This window comes from Strix aluco, chromosome 8 (assembly GCF_031877795.1).
Source record: "Strix aluco isolate bStrAlu1 chromosome 8, bStrAlu1.hap1, whole genome shotgun sequence".
Classification (NCBI taxonomy): Eukaryota; Metazoa; Chordata; class Aves; order Strigiformes; family Strigidae; genus Strix; species Strix aluco.
In genome coordinates, this window is record NC_133938.1 from 13087191 (window position 1) to 13101871 (window position 14681).

The window sequence follows — 14681 nt, forward strand, 5'->3', positions numbered from 1 at the left end:
TGCCTGCAAGAGCCAGTCCCCAACACCCTTTCACTGGGGACCTCAGTGATGGGGCAGAGAGGCTGCTTACTAACAGCTGTGGTTGATACCAAGAAGCACTGGAGGCCAGAATAGGAAATCAAAATGGTATTGACAGGGTTAAAACACCTTCTGGGGAAAAAAGACTCTTGCCCAGAAGGGCAAATGCAAATGCCCCTGCCTTTGGCTGAGATACCGGACTCTGGAGGAGCAGCCCTTGCTTCCTGCAGACTGCAGAAGATGGCTAGATGGGCAGCTGGATGGCACGCCTAGGGCTTAGCAAGCTGAAGCCAACAGAGATAAAGGCCCACCCACTGTCTATATAACAAATGGCAGCAGAGCAGGATGAAGGACCATGGGCTGGGACAGAAGCTCCCACAGGAGGGTCAGCCCAGGTGGTCCTCGAGGCACCGGCATGCGTTCGAGCAGGCTGGTTGAACACGACGGTCCCTTTGCAAGACGCAGGAAGTTACCCGACAGCTCGGTGCAGTGCTGGGCAGGTGCTGGCTGGCCACGGTGGGAAGGGTGTGAAGCTGCACAGCCCCGCAGGGACCAGCTGGAGGAGTGGGGCCATCCCCGTGTACAGTGGCCAACCAAGGGGAAGCTGGAGGAACAGTTTTCAAGCATGCGAGAAGGAGCTGCGCAGAGGAAGGACATAGTCTGTTCTCCATATCCCTTGGTGACAGGACAAAGTCTTAAATTGCAGGGGAGAGATCCCAGATGGATACTAAGAAAACCCATCCCCATGGCATGATGAGACCTGGGGCTTGTCTGGGGGATCTGGGGCATCCCTGGAGATCATCAGAGGACCTCAACAGGGACAGGATCCCAGGGAGTGCAGCAGACCATCGGGGCCCTGCATCTTCTTCCCTGGTGCCGTCAGAGGCACAGAGCTGGGTCCCCACCTCCCCTCCTCTGGACCCAGCTGCCTGTTGCTCTACGTTTATTGTTCATAAGGCAGAGCTGGCACCTCTGAAGGGTTACCGCAGAGCTGGAGGCTATGCACAGCCAACGCTGTCCCTTGTCCCTTGCCCCATCCCACGCTGGCAGCAATGCTCACAGCCTTGCTGGCACCACTTCAGGCCCAGAGCATGCTGAGGGCTGCAGGGCAGGCAGCTGTTGGGCTGCTGCTTCCCCTCTCACCCTAAACCTTGGGCATTTTGTGTCCATGGGCTCAGGCAGCAGCACCCTGGCTCCTGAGAGAGCCCTTCTCCTGCCCACTCTGCTGGGAACACCCTGCTGCTGCTTGTCCTTGGGGGCTATCCCAGCATGTCCCCCAGCAGTGTGGGGCCATGTTGGTGGTCAGTGGTGTGCCAGCGTGAGCCAGCACATGCTGGGTGGGCAGTCAGGGAGGGGATGGCACAGTCCTGCTGTGGGGAAGGCGCTCTTGGGAAGGGGCATCGGCATGTGTGCTCAGCCCCGGAGAGGGGCAGACAGCCCCTCGTCACCACAGCACTGTCCCAGCAGACTGGGGCCAGCGTTGCTCCCCTGCACGGTGCCAGCGCAGCCTCACGCCTCCTCAGCAGTGGCATCGATCCCCGCGTAGGTGAAGTTCTCGAACAGGGCCATGTTCACGTAGGCCTGTGGGGGAACCCCAGTCAGGAGCCAGTTGTGACAATGTCCCCGTCTACCTCCCATCCCTGCTGGCATGCTTGAGGGTGCTGCGCCCTGGGGGGAAGCGATGGGGCTCCCCACACCCGAAAAGTGATTCTGGGGTTACTCCCATGCATGGTGGGGTCACAGAGGTTCTGCTGCTGGATGTCCCTCCCCGAGCCCAAGGGATGCTCCAGCATTTGGGCAAGGGGTGGGCATCCCTCCCGCTGAGTCGCCGCCACTCACCTTCCTGGCCTCCAGCATGCGGATGAGCTGCATGGAGATCTGGGCGAAGGGCGGTCGCTCGTAGGGGCGGTCGCGCCAGCACTGCCGCATCAGCTCGTACCTGGGGACAGAGAGCCGGTGGTGGTGGCGGCTCAGAGTGCACGGGGGTGGGGGGGGTGGGGGTGGGGGGGAGAGGGACAGAGAAGCTGTTTGTGGGATATGGGGGGAAACAGGTGGGAAACTAAAGCCCAGGAAGTGTGTTTGGGTTGTGGGACCACAGCTGTCACCCCCCAGTCACAGAGGGGAACCAGGCAGGAAGCTACAGCAAGTTGGTGGGAGCCCCGTGGGGCAGGGGGGTCAGGGGGATGTGGGTGCCTCCATCCCCTGGGGCTCTCTGCCCACTTACACCTCGTCGTCACAGTTGCGCGGCTTCTCCATGCGGTAGCCCTGGGGCAGCTTCTCATAGAGCTCAGCGCACGTCATCCCGCAGTAAGGTGTCCCTCCTACAGCCACAGACACAGAGCTGGCTGCAGGGTGACGGTCCCCGGGATGTCCCCTCTGGGGCTGCAGGAGGACCAGACCTGCAGGGACCCAATTGGAGGCAGGGGACACAGAAGAGCCTTACCCAAGCTGACGATCTCCCAGAGCAGGACTCCAAATGACCACCTGAAAGGGCAGGAGCTGAGGCTGTGACAGAGCCCCCAGCCGTGACCCACTGATGGGCATGGGAAAAGCCCAGGGTGGAGTGGGCAGCCAGGGCTTGGGCTGAGCTGGCAGCTCCCCAGGGAGATGCATCATCATCACCTCCTGCCCTCACAGCACCCAGAGCAAAAGCATCGCTGCACTGACCACCCCAGAGCCGGATGGAGACAGCCACGGCCATGCCCCAGCCCCCGTGCCCCTGACTGCAGGACTTACACATCACTCTTGGTGGTGTACACGCTGTAGTTCAGGGACTCGATGGCCATCCAGCGAACCGGCAAGCGGCCCTGGGGAAAGAGAGAGCAACCATCAGAGGAGGGGGGATGCCCCACGGAGAGAAGACAGCTGTGACCCAGCCAGTCCTGGCATGGTGGGTCATTCCTGCTGACGGTGTGGGTCCTGCCCACTGCATTGGTGCAGGCCCCATGGAGATACTTCGCTCCTGCCTCACCATCGTCTTCTTCACATAGACCTCCTCCCCTCTGGAGAGGCCAAAGTCGGCAATCTTGGAAGCCAGGTTTTCTCCCACCAGGATATTCCTGGCTGCCAGGTCCCTGTGAATGAACTGAAAGGAGCCAGCAGTCAGCAGGAGCTGCACACTCCCTCCTGCTGGCCCCAGGGGTCTCATGCCCCGATGGGGAGTCCCCAGGCCCCAGGGGAAGGATGTTCTGAGGGGTTTGCTGGGGATGCACCTGCTTCTCACTCAGGTACTGCATCCCCTTGGCCACATCTGAAGCAAACTGGAGGAGCTGCTGGGAGGTGAGGGTGGAGGCAGTACCGTGCTCCTTGGCAAAGGCTGGGTCTGTCTCCAAAACCCGGCTTTTGCGGAGAAAGTCGAGGAGGTTTCCGTAGGGAGCATACTCAATGGCGATGTACAGGTATCCTGGGGGACAGGAGGAGATTGGGCTTGTGGGGCTCTCTCTAGCAAAGAGGAAATCACAGCCGGGCAGGGCCCATGGGGCTGGGGAGAGGAGAACAGTCCTCACCCTTGTTCTCGCAGGCACCCAGCAAGTTGATGATGTTGGGGTGATGGCCCAGTTTGCACAGCACCTCCAGCTCCCCAGCAAAGTCCCGATGGTCGTTCTCCGAAGCAAACTCTGGAAGCAAAGAAGGGATGGTCACCTCAGTCTTACAACAAGGGCCCTTCCTCTGCTCCTCCACTGATGGCTCCTGCCCCTCCTCAGCCCCAAGCATGGCCCAGGATGCAGCTGCATCCCCCAGCCCACCCTGCCTGCCTGCCCCCACACTCACCTTTCAGCATCTTGATGGCCGCGTTCATTTTCAGGCCATCCTTTTTGATCATGGCCCTGATGACCTGCCCGAAGTTGCCCTCCCCGATCATGTCCTCAAACTTGATGTCTTCCCACTCCAGGATGGGGTAGCTGAGGGGCTCTGGCTGTGGCTTGGGCCGGCGTGTCAGGGTCAGAGTCCCTGAATTGAACTGCAGGATGGTCTCTTCCCCCTGGGAGATGGGAGCGGGTAAGGTTAGAGGCACTGGGCACCCCTCTACCTGCGCGGCAGTCCCGGCAGGGCAGCGTCATGGGCAAGGACGGGCTCCGCACCCTCTCTGCGTGGAGGTGAGGTCTGGCTGCATCCGGACTGGAGGCTATGGAGCGTGACCTGGATCGGGCTGGGAAGTGGGGAGCTGGGGACATGGTCCTGGCGGGGCAGGCAGCACTCACCGAGCCAGACTGGTATGTAAAGGTGCGGCGGCGGTGGAAAAAATTCTTCTTGATGAGGAAAAGTGCCAGGAGGGCAAAGAGGATGGTGAGGCAGGTGACAGACACGGAGCCAACGATGGCCAAGAGCAGCTGCTGGTCTACTCCTGCCTGCTCGGTGCTCTGGCTGCCCAGGCTGGGCGGCACGCTCAGCGCTCCTGCCAAAAGGAGGGATGGAGGGTCGTGGCCCACGGCCGAACCCTGCTCAGGCTGCACAGGTGGCCAGGCACCAAGACGGCAGCCCTCTCCCAGCACCCTGGGACCCCATGAAGACACCACAACCACAGCCCGAGCTCTTGGTGCCATGGTGTCACAGGAGTGAAGGTGTCACTGCCCAGGCCCTGCCACCAAACCTGCTGGTTTCTGGTCTTCCAGCCAGTTCTGGGTCCAGCCACCAGCTCCTCCCATGCAGGCTCTGCCCTGCTCCTCTAGCCCCTCACACACCATGTCAGCCTCTGGCCAAGGCAGAACCACTCTGTGGTGGCCATGCTGTCACCATGCCACCCCTGCCCCATCAGGACTAGGAGGAGCCAGATTTCTGAAAACACCCACAAGTGTTTTGGGCTTGGGCTGCTGCTTCAGAGCCACTCTCTGAGATTGCCACAAGCACCCTGGTCACTCTTTGCTGACCCAGATGCTGAGCCCAAGCTCCAGCAGAGCCGTCAGCACCCTGCCTGCTGGGACACCCCTCTCACCGTCCCCCAGGGTCTTGGCTTTCACAGGCTGGCTCCATTCCCCTGGGACATGGGAGTTGGCACGGACGCGAAACTGGTAGCTGGTGCTGGCGTTGAGGCCCCCGACGATCTTGGTGGTCTCGGCGCCGCTGTCAGTGTCGATCCACTGGGGCTCGCTGGTGCCCCCCACCTGCTGCAGCTCCACGATGTACTTGGTGATGCCCCCGTTGGGGTACTCAGGGACCTGCCAGGAGAGCTTGACAGCGGTGTCAGACATGGACTCTGCTGAGAGCAACCGCGGGGAGGAAGGCCCTGGGACAAGGAGAGGAGAGTGTCAGTCCCAGGACAGGGCTCTTGGCACTGCAGGGGCTGAATGCTGCTGGACCAGACCCTGTGGATGGCAGTGGCAACCAAAGCTGTGCCAGGTGTGAGGGACCTCCAGGGACCCCCAGACCCTGCTTGGAGGAGGTACAGGAGGATATGGAGTTGCTCTCCAGGTACAACAGTACCCCCAAATGCTCCCAGCCTCAGGGACCATCAAGCTAGATGTCTGTGTATTGACTAGACCTTGGAATATTTTCCTTCTTCAACCTTCCCTCACACAGTGTTCCCATTGCCTCCTCTGAGCCTTCTCCAGCCTGCCCACATCCCTAACTCCAAATCCCCAAATCACACAAAGCTCTTACAAGCACCAAGTGGAGAAAACCTTGCATCCTCCAAACCTGATGCCCATCAGCCCTCCCAACATGTACCAGACAGCGCCAAGCCTCACTGAAGGCCTCATGCACTCCTTCCCCCTTGGCTGCCAGAAAGGTTGGTCAGGCTCCACCTCCCCACAGTCTCCCACCCACATGGAGGCCTGCGTGCAAGTGTGCGTGTGCCCACAGGAGGGACTGCAGGTCTCTCCAAGCCCTAGTGACCATCCAGCAAAATTACCAGGCAGCTGGTTAAAGTGAACCAAAGGGAAATAATGTTTTCACACAAAGTATAATTATATTGAGGAACTTGTTGCTACAGGGTGTTGTAAAAGCTGCAGGTATAGACAGGTCCATCAGGGCTTGGGCAAGGGTGCGGAGGGCAGATCTGTTTGTGAGCATCACTCGTGATGGCCTGAATGTCATGTTCAGCTTAGGGTGTTTCTCAGCTGCTTGGTGCTGGAGGCTGCAGAGTCTAGCAAGGAAAGGAGGACCCATTTCCCCCCCAGGCAGCTGTTCATGCTGTATCAGAGATGGGATACAGGGGCAGCCGGACCTGAGGATGGTCACTGTTACAATTGTAACTGATTTATCATTGTAATTCCCTGTAATAATTCCCTGTGTTCTGCTGGACCCACCTTTGCTGTTGATCATGACTTTGTAGAGGTCGGAGGGGGGCCCAAGGCTGGCACAGTGGTACACCAGCACCTCCAACCCGTACTCCTTATTGAACTCCAGGTCCCCAATGCGGGCAGAGAGCACAGAGATGGATGTGATATTTTTCTCACAGACCAGTCGCCTTGCAGAGTCGAAGAGGTGGACGATGAACCCATGTGCTGGCTCGTGGTTACTTGGCAATTTCCAGTTGATGTGAAGTGTGTTTTTCTCCTCTATGGACCAACCTTCGATCACAGGCTTGACTGTGGGCTCTGCGAACAAAAAGGCAGCAAAAACTCATGGCGCATCAGTTGCAGGGCTTTGCATACCCTGTGTCGCACAGGGTTAGGGGTACAGTCAGTGTTAGGGTCAGGGTGAGGGAGATGGAGGCTCACCAAGGCACTCGGTCACCATGACAGCCTCAGGTCCCTTGCTGCCCTCCCCACCATCCCCTGGTCGGCTCAGCTGCACCTTGACGATGTAGGCGGTCACCGGCCGGAGGTTCATGACAGTGATGTTCTCGCTGTTGTCAACTGTTGGCCAAGAGGACACGTCAAAGCCTTGTCCATGACACACAATCTGCCCTGCCACTGGCATCCTCCTTGGCATCACCACAAGGGTCCCAGGATGGAGACCTCTGCCCACCCCTGACCCTCACTGGCTGGGGCAGCCATCCCTTCCCGCCCAAGTCCTACCTGTGCCCCTCACTCCCTGGCAGACACATACCCACAATGGATGACCATGCTGAGGTGTCGTCCTTGGGCTTGTAGAGCAGCTTGATGGAGATGATGGGTCCATCGCCAGAGAAGCAGTCCACAGGCGATACCACGAGCTGGCGGCTCTGTTTGGCCAGCAGTCGGGGGGGGCTCAGGGGCGCTGGTGGCACTTGGTGGAGAAGGAGGGAATGACACCAGTGGGACTGGGAGCAATAAGTAGCAGAGCATGGGTACATCTGCCACCCCTTGGCTCCTTCCAGCTTTGTCAGGGAAGTCTTTTATCACCACCCAAACCTGTCTGCTGGCACTGGAGCACATGATGGGTGGTACCCGGTTCAGTATGGAGAGGTTGGCATTGCCACACAGTGCTGTCAGCCTCCCCCAGCAACCCCAGCTCATCCTACTTGTGCCACCACTCTTTCCTCACCTCGGATGTTGACCTTGACTTTCCGGCTGTCCTGGCCCCCGGTCGTGGAGACCCGGCACTCCCAGAGCCCTGTGTCTGCCTTTGTCAGACGCTGCACCTGAAACTCACAGGTGATCTGCCCCGGCTCGATGATGGCTTTGATGAGCTGTGGGCACAGAGGGTGCCTCAGTCCCCTGGCTCAGCCCCCTGGCTCCCCGCACTGGTCTGAAGCTTCCCAGAAGCCAGGTGGGGAGACAAGTGCTTCTGAGTGAGCCAGCAACATGGGGATGGTGGTGGGGCAAGGGCATGGGGGCAGTACCTTGAGCACAGTGCCGTCAGCCTTGCGCAGCTCCACGCTGTCGCTGGCAGGCAGTGGGTTGCCGGTGGCCACGCAGCTGACAACAGGCTCTGAGCCCAGGTTGAACTCCAGCTCCGAGGCCAGTTGGATGATCTGGGGGAACCGGTCTGGCACACAGAAATTGGCATTAGGGCTGACCCTGCTTCTCCCCAGGCACAAGAGAGGCTGGCACCTCTCCCTGGTCCCAGCTGAAGCCAGCCCCCGGTGCCAGGGGGCCGGTGCCACATGCTGCGGTCCAGCCCTGATCCTCGCCCCATGCGCTGGGCTCAGCAATGCTCTTGGCATGGCTAATCCCAGGGGCCCAGACGAGATGCTCCCCTTGTAGCACCCTGGTTTCCATTCCCAGCCCCCACCTGGGTTGGGGGCTATTTCTGCAGACAAGGAGGCTGCTGAGCTGGCTGGTAGCCTATGGCCCCTCCAGTCACCAGTGAGGAAGGAGCCAGAGCCCACCTGAGGGTGGGGGACAGAAACCTGCCACAGCCCTGTGCCAGCCTTACCTGACTTCTCACAGTGCTGCCCGTGCCAGCCTGCTGGGCAGACACAGCCGCTGAAGCGGTTACAGCTGCCTCCATTTCGGCATGCACACCCCAGGGCACAGTCGGGGCCGTAGTATCCTGGGGGACAGGCTGCAGGAAGAGGAGAGCTCGCTGCTACCCCGGGCAGAGACCGTGGGCTGCTATTGCAGGCAGCAGCACTGCTCAGCCCATGCCACCTCTCAAGCTGGGAGAGGTTTGGATGGGTGCTGACGCTGCAGAGCAGAGCTGGGCCTCGCAGGAAGCCCAGGCTGGATGGGCGAGCTGATGGATGCCCATGTCCCCGTACCTTGGCTGCAGCGGGAGCCACTCCAGCCCGAGGCGCAGGAGCAGCCGTAGGGATCCGGCAGGCAGAAGCTCAGCCCTCTGCAGCCCTGGGCTCTCTGGCACGTCTCCTGGCAGTTGCGGCCAAACTGGCCTTCCCGGCAGGCTGGAAAAACAAGTGTGGTTTGCCCTCACCCGCTGTTCACCCTGGCACTGCTTGTGCATGGCATGGCACCAGCTCAGGTGCCCCAAGCCCCATAACTCTGCCCTGAGCAGGCACAGGAGCCATGTCCTGCTGAGAAGGTGGATGGTCCAGCCCTGCTCCAGAGATGGGGCACTGTGGGCAGAGAGGCAATGGGGATGCACGTGGAATTTCTGGCCACGGTGCCTGGGGCTGGGGGTGCAGCAGGGCCCCCCACGCATGCCCTGGGCATAGCTCCCACTGCTGGGCAGTCCCACACCTACCTCGCTCGCAGCGGGTGCCCATGAACCCGGGAGGGCAGATGCATTCGCCAACATGGTCGTGGCAGATGCCGCCGTTCAGACAGTTGGGACAGTCCTTCTCACAGGACGGTCCCCATTTCTTCGCGGGACAGGCTGCAGAGAGAGCGGAGGGAGCGCAGGGTGGCACCAGGCCGGAGGGCAAGGTGCAGTCGCCTGTCCCTGTGTCCCAGGGAGCCAGGGCCCCACTCACCTCTCACGATCAGGCGGTAGAAGGCACTCCACAGAGGGCTGTCCCCCATGAATGTGGCGCTGTAGACACCGTTTTCAGTCACACTGACATTGGGGAGAGTCAGGGTGACAAGGTTGCCCTGCACCTCACCCCGGTCCGTGGTCTGGTAGTAGGTACCTGCAAGGGGGCAGAGGGTGACCTGGGGCTTCCCCACGCCCCCAGGGCTGGTGCCAGGCACCATCTGGGAGCAGCCCTAGCCCGGTGCCTGCTCTTGGGGCCACTTGCCATTTCTTTTCCACATAACGTCCGTCTCCTTCCTCTTGAGGACCCTGGCAGAGAAGGTGGCCGGCTCGGCGACGTTCACAGACTGCGTGGCCTTCACCGGGAAAAGGTGGGCTGCAGAGGAAGAGGAGGAGGAAGAGGAGGCTGAGCAGTGGTCACCTCCCAGGGCACTCACACCCAAGGGCAGTGCCAGTGCCTCCAGACCAGCCACCCCAAAACACAGCCCTGGCTCAGCGCAGCAGCCACCACACATTTCTGCTGGGAATTATGACACTCTTCTCCCTCCGCCTCGTGTGGGAGCTGGGACCCCACGAGCCTCTGCAGGACAGGCACTCCCTTCCTGGCCCTGCCAGACCCTGTGGGCAGACACCAAGGAGTGGGACGGGGCATGTTGCCCTCTGGCCAGCCCGCCAGCCCCAGCCTGGTGTGGGATGCCGGTGGCAGCAGCCTGGGGAGGTGACAGCTGGGACAAATCTGCAGGGTGGACCCTGCTTGCTGCCGGCTTGGGTGGCGCAGAGCAGCTGCAGGCAGCGACAGCACGGGCAGGCAAGGAGCGGTGAGGGGAAGCAGGCGCGCGGAGGGCTGCACGCCAGCCCATGGGACCAGTGGCCCTGTCATGGCTGTGTTCCTGATTTCCCAGGTGTTGGGGCGTGCAGCAGCAATGAACTCTCAGACTATTAATGTGTCAGCCAGAGCCCAGCTTTGAGCACAAACTGGGCTATAAATACATTAAGGCCTGGGAAACCAAACCCTGGGCGTGCCAGGCAGGACAGACACAAAAGAGGGCACAGGCCGGCGCTGGCTCTCGGATCCTGCCAGCACACCAGCTCGCACACACTAAAAGCAGCCACGCCAGGTTGGAGCTAAGGCACATCCAGCCCCGTGTCCTGCCCCACCAAGGCCAGGGGCCAGGAGGAAGTGGCACACACCACAGACGCCCAGGGAAGGACACTGCAGGTCACACATCCCGGTAATTCCCCAGAATCGCCTCCCCACCTATCCCTCCGGTTGGGGTCTTTCTACCACGGACTTTGCAGTCCCTTGTAAAGGGCACACAGATGTGGCCCCTGTTCTGTCTCACTCCGTCTCACTGGAGTGAGAGCCCAACACATTCCCTGGGGATCCCCAAACACAGCACTTTGTGTTTACCTACACTGAATGTTATCTGTCACTCCATCACCGCTCAGCAGCATCTGCAGTCCCCCACAGAGCTCAACCATCTCCCCATCTCTCCCAGCAGCTTGGGGACAGCATCCAGCCCCTTGTTCAGCTGTTTGTAACCACAACCGGTGGCACAGGTTCCTGCAGACACCCCGTGCCATGCCAGTGGGGACTTCTCCGTGTGACAAGAACCACAAATTTACTCCTATTCTTGCTCCCTTTCTTTTAGTCAGTTATTTACCCATGCAAAGACCTCTCCTGCCACCCCCTGGGTGCAGAGTTGCTCCCAAAGAGCCTTCGAGAAGGAATTTTCCCAATTTTCTCCAGGAACCCAAGCAGTCATCCACAGCATCCTCACTGCTGCCACCCCAGACACCCTCCCACTGGAAACTCACACTGCCTCTTTCTCAGGGACCACATAACCACAAATTCTGCTCTTTATTACGGTTTCTACTGACTTGCCCAGTTCTGATTTGGGTTTACAAGCCTGTAACTCCCTACACAGAAAGCCTTTAGGAAAGGTGGGCATCCCACGAGCAGCCTTGCCGCCTGCCCTCCGCTCACACCACCAGTCAGCAGCACACCCCGCTCACGGTAAGCCCAGCCTGGCAATGCCATGCTGCTCTGTTTGGCTATTTATCACCTGTCTCCTGCTATCAGCACTGGCAGTTTAGACAGATTCCCCAGCAAGCTTCCCCAGCTTCTCTATCAGGCATATGGATACAAAAATAAAAGAATTTTGGTTTTCTGCAGTTGTTTTTCTGGGCATCTTTCTGCTCTGGATATTGTAAAAAATAGTTTATTGCCAGATTTAAACCCCTCTGAAATTGCTCCTCAGGATCAATTTGGTCTGCTTTACTTTGTTTTTACAGCAAAACTTCCAAAGTTTATCATCCTTCCTATGTCCTTCGTCATGCGTGACCTTTTGGGAGATGCCAGTTTTTCTCTAACAGCATTCCCCAGCCGCTGCTTCATCACTCTGGCCTGTTTTGGTGTGCTCTTGGGCTTAATAGGAGAGACAATGTGCACCAAGCCTCCCCGGTGGGTTCTGTACACAGCTCTCCCTCCCCCTGCAGAGATGTAATTTTTTTGCTTATTTTTTCCTTTATTTTTTTTACTTCTCCTTCTCTAAATTAAACAGCAACAGCGGCTTGTTTGGCGCTTGTAACTCCTGCAGGGACATGGACCCAGACACAGCACTATTTTGGCCTGGCTGTGTCGACCCAGGAGCAGGGGGACTGGCTAGGACCCACCTTACCACGGGATACCCTGTCACGTCGATGGAGCCCCAGACCCATCACCTCCCTCCATGACCTATATAGAGGGACATCCGGGGGTGCAGGGCCCCCTCTGTGCTCCTCGCCCCCGCCACCAGCCCTGCCCCCCACGCTGCCTCCCGGTGCCTCTGCCTCCCTCCCTCGGCGTCTCTGTGCCGCTCTGCTTGCCCAGACTGGCTGGCTCCATTGCCGATAGGACTGCTGCTGTTTTTGGGTCAAGCCTCTGGCCAAGGACACAGGCCCTGCTCCTTGGGGGATGCTTGGACCCCACCGGCAGCCTCTGTTCCCCCAGCCTGGAGATTACTTGAGCTGCTTGCTAAAGCTGTGTTTTAGCACAGGCAGGGAAACTTGTATCCCCCACCCTCTCATTCTCAGCATCCTCAGGCAAGCACCTATCACAGAAAATTTCAGTCCTAATAGTTTTGCAAAGTCTCAAGCATGGAGGGAGTGGAGGTTGGAGGGGCAGTGTGGGAGAGTGGTTCCCCAAGTGGTATCCCTGCCACTGGCCAGACCAGGGAGGCCCTTTTGGTTTATATGGCCCAAAATGGGAGCTGGAGACGAGAGCCCAGAGCTGCCCTTGGCTGCGGTGCATCCTGGCAGTGCATCTCGGCAAGACCCCACTGCCGGAGCGGCAACGTGCTGCTGTGGCATAGTGCTTGCCAAGTGCCTGGGGAGGCTGCTGGAGATGCGCCCTAGCACTGCTTCCTCCCTGGGAGACTGTGGTGGGGGCACGGCTCCGATGGGCTGCCCCCCACCCTGGTTAATGATTTCCAGACCCCACCACCTCCTTCAAGGGCGCCTGACTTCCTCTTGGACCTTGCCCTGCTCCTGGGCACCATTCCCAGCCCAGCCAGCTGCCCGCACTGCTGCCCATCCCCACACACCTCCGTGGGGCTCAGCTGCGCTCCTCCAGCTGAACATCCCTTCCCCCTTCACTCCACTGGTGCTGGAGGACCCCAAATATAGCCCGTGTGTCACCACTGTCCCCCCAGCACTCTGGCTGGTGCTGGGATTGTGAAACACGGGGCAGATAACTCCCATGTGGACCCAGCAGGCAGGTGCGGGGCTGCCTGCCACCCCCCCCCAGTTCTCACCGTTGTGGCTGTTGTGCACATAGACCACCTGGGCCTGCTCAGTTGGCGTGCGCCCCAGGCAGTAGAGGATCCCCACCAGGTCAGACATGGAGAAGCTCCTGGCCTCGACATGGTTGCTGCGGTTGCGGTAGATTTGGAAGCCCGTCTTGGGGTGCGTCATCACGATCTTGTTCTCCCGCTCAATCTGCAGGTAGCTCACGTCGCGCTCCCCCATGACACAGGAGAGGAAGAAGTTGGAGTGGGACAGGCTCTGCACATTGGCGATCAGGGTGATGTCCAGGATGGCCCCTGGTGTGGGGGAGCACGAGGGCATGTCATGGCTGGACAAGGGCATGGCCATCCCAGACCTGCCTCAGGGCCAGACCCCATCACCCAGATGTCACCCCCTTTCCAGGATATTTTTGACACCCCCAGCTCAGGCGGCGCAGCCAGGTTGGGTGGAGACCCATTGGAATGACACGGTGGGCATTTCCACTCTCCTTTTGGAGATCCCCATGGGCTCAGCCCCCTGCCATGAGCCAAGTGTGCAGCAGGATGGGGGTCTTGGGACCCCTTTCCTCCCACAAGCTGCCTGCGCCCCAGCCCCACGCTAGGGAGAGGCAGGCAGAGGAGGGCACTGCCGGCCTCTCAGGTCTCCAAATGGCTGATCACAACGAAATGTTTCCTCCCTCCAAACCCTGCTCTGATGGCGCCACTGAGCTCCCTCAGCTGCCTTGTCCCACCGAGCCTCCCTGGGGCAGAGGGAAAGCGGCGATTTACCTGCCAACCGTGGAAGGAGAAGCAGAAGATAAACGCAGAGTCCCATGTCCTTGGAGCGTGTCCTGAATCTGGCAGAGGTCAGAAAATCCCCGACATGTCCCAGCCACGAGGGTCAGAGCCGGTAGCTGCGGCTGCCTAGGGACTCCACGTGAGCGGTGGCTCAGGACCCCTGCTCCCTGCCCGTGCCCCCCATCTCGCCTCTGGCATCTGGGGTAGCTGGGACCACCTCCTCTGGTGCATAGCCTGGGCACAGCAAGGAAGATGCCCCTGTCCCTGCTTGCTCGGCGGCCACCTGCTCAGGAGCGGGTCTTGGTGGTGAAGAGCCCACTGAGGTCCCCTGCCCTGCGGCAGCTTTCGCGGGGGGCAGGCGCCCACCCCTCCAGGGCTAGGGCTGCGTGCTCAGGGCTTCCCAAGCCATGCTGAGCCCCCAGCCCAGACAGGAGGTGTCCCAACACCCCTCTTTGCCCGCCGTGCAGAGGGTCTCATGCCCCAGACTGCCTGGGTGGCAGCATCCCTGTCCCCTCAGTGCAGCCCCGTGGCTGATGGCTGTGGGAAGGGCTCTCTGGAGCAGGGAAAGGAAAGGGGCCAAGGGGCTGTGGCTGGCGGTGGCGGTGGAGCCAAATCCTGTTTCCCATGCAGCGTTTCCTGCTCTCCACCCATTGTTTGGAGACGGCCCTGACTCCAGGAGCTGGCAGGAGCTGCCCTGTGCAGGCTCTCCCCCGGTGAGCAGCGTGTGGTGATGCTGAGGCTGTACACACCTTGTGACACCTTGGCCTCCTGCCACCACGAGCCAGGGTGCCAAGGTATGGCCCCACCTGGGCTCCGTGTTGTGCTGGGGCCTGACTCATGCCTGCAACAGCCCGTCGCGGGGCTGGG

General features: G+C 60.1%; 1 protein-coding gene across 2 annotated transcripts; it reads right to left on the reverse strand.

The window, feature by feature from the left end:
* Positions 1-111: 111 nt before the first annotated feature.
* On the reverse strand, positions 112-14351 carry TIE1 (tyrosine kinase with immunoglobulin like and EGF like domains 1). Of its 2 annotated transcripts, none has more exons than XM_074832254.1 (23): positions 13806-14351; positions 13047-13334; positions 9518-9628; positions 9254-9409; positions 9025-9156; positions 8585-8725; positions 8260-8388; positions 7724-7869; positions 7426-7570; positions 7009-7167; positions 6678-6815; positions 6264-6554; positions 4952-5242; positions 4221-4414; positions 3790-4000; positions 3525-3635; positions 3231-3421; positions 2990-3103; positions 2755-2825; positions 2462-2502; positions 2243-2339; positions 1858-1957; positions 112-1599 (listed from the first exon to the last, which is right to left on the reverse strand). In XM_074832254.1, exons 1-23 carry the CDS (start codon positions 13849-13851, stop codon positions 1528-1530), a joined length of 3375 nt encoding a protein of 1124 aa, XP_074688355.1. In that variant the 5' UTR covers positions 13852-14351; the 3' UTR covers positions 112-1527. The 2 variants fall into 2 exon arrangements, with proteins under 2 accessions (XP_074688355.1, XP_074688354.1); XM_074832253.1 differs by having other exon boundaries at positions 4101-4414.
* Between the last annotated feature and the right edge of the window lie 330 nt (positions 14352-14681).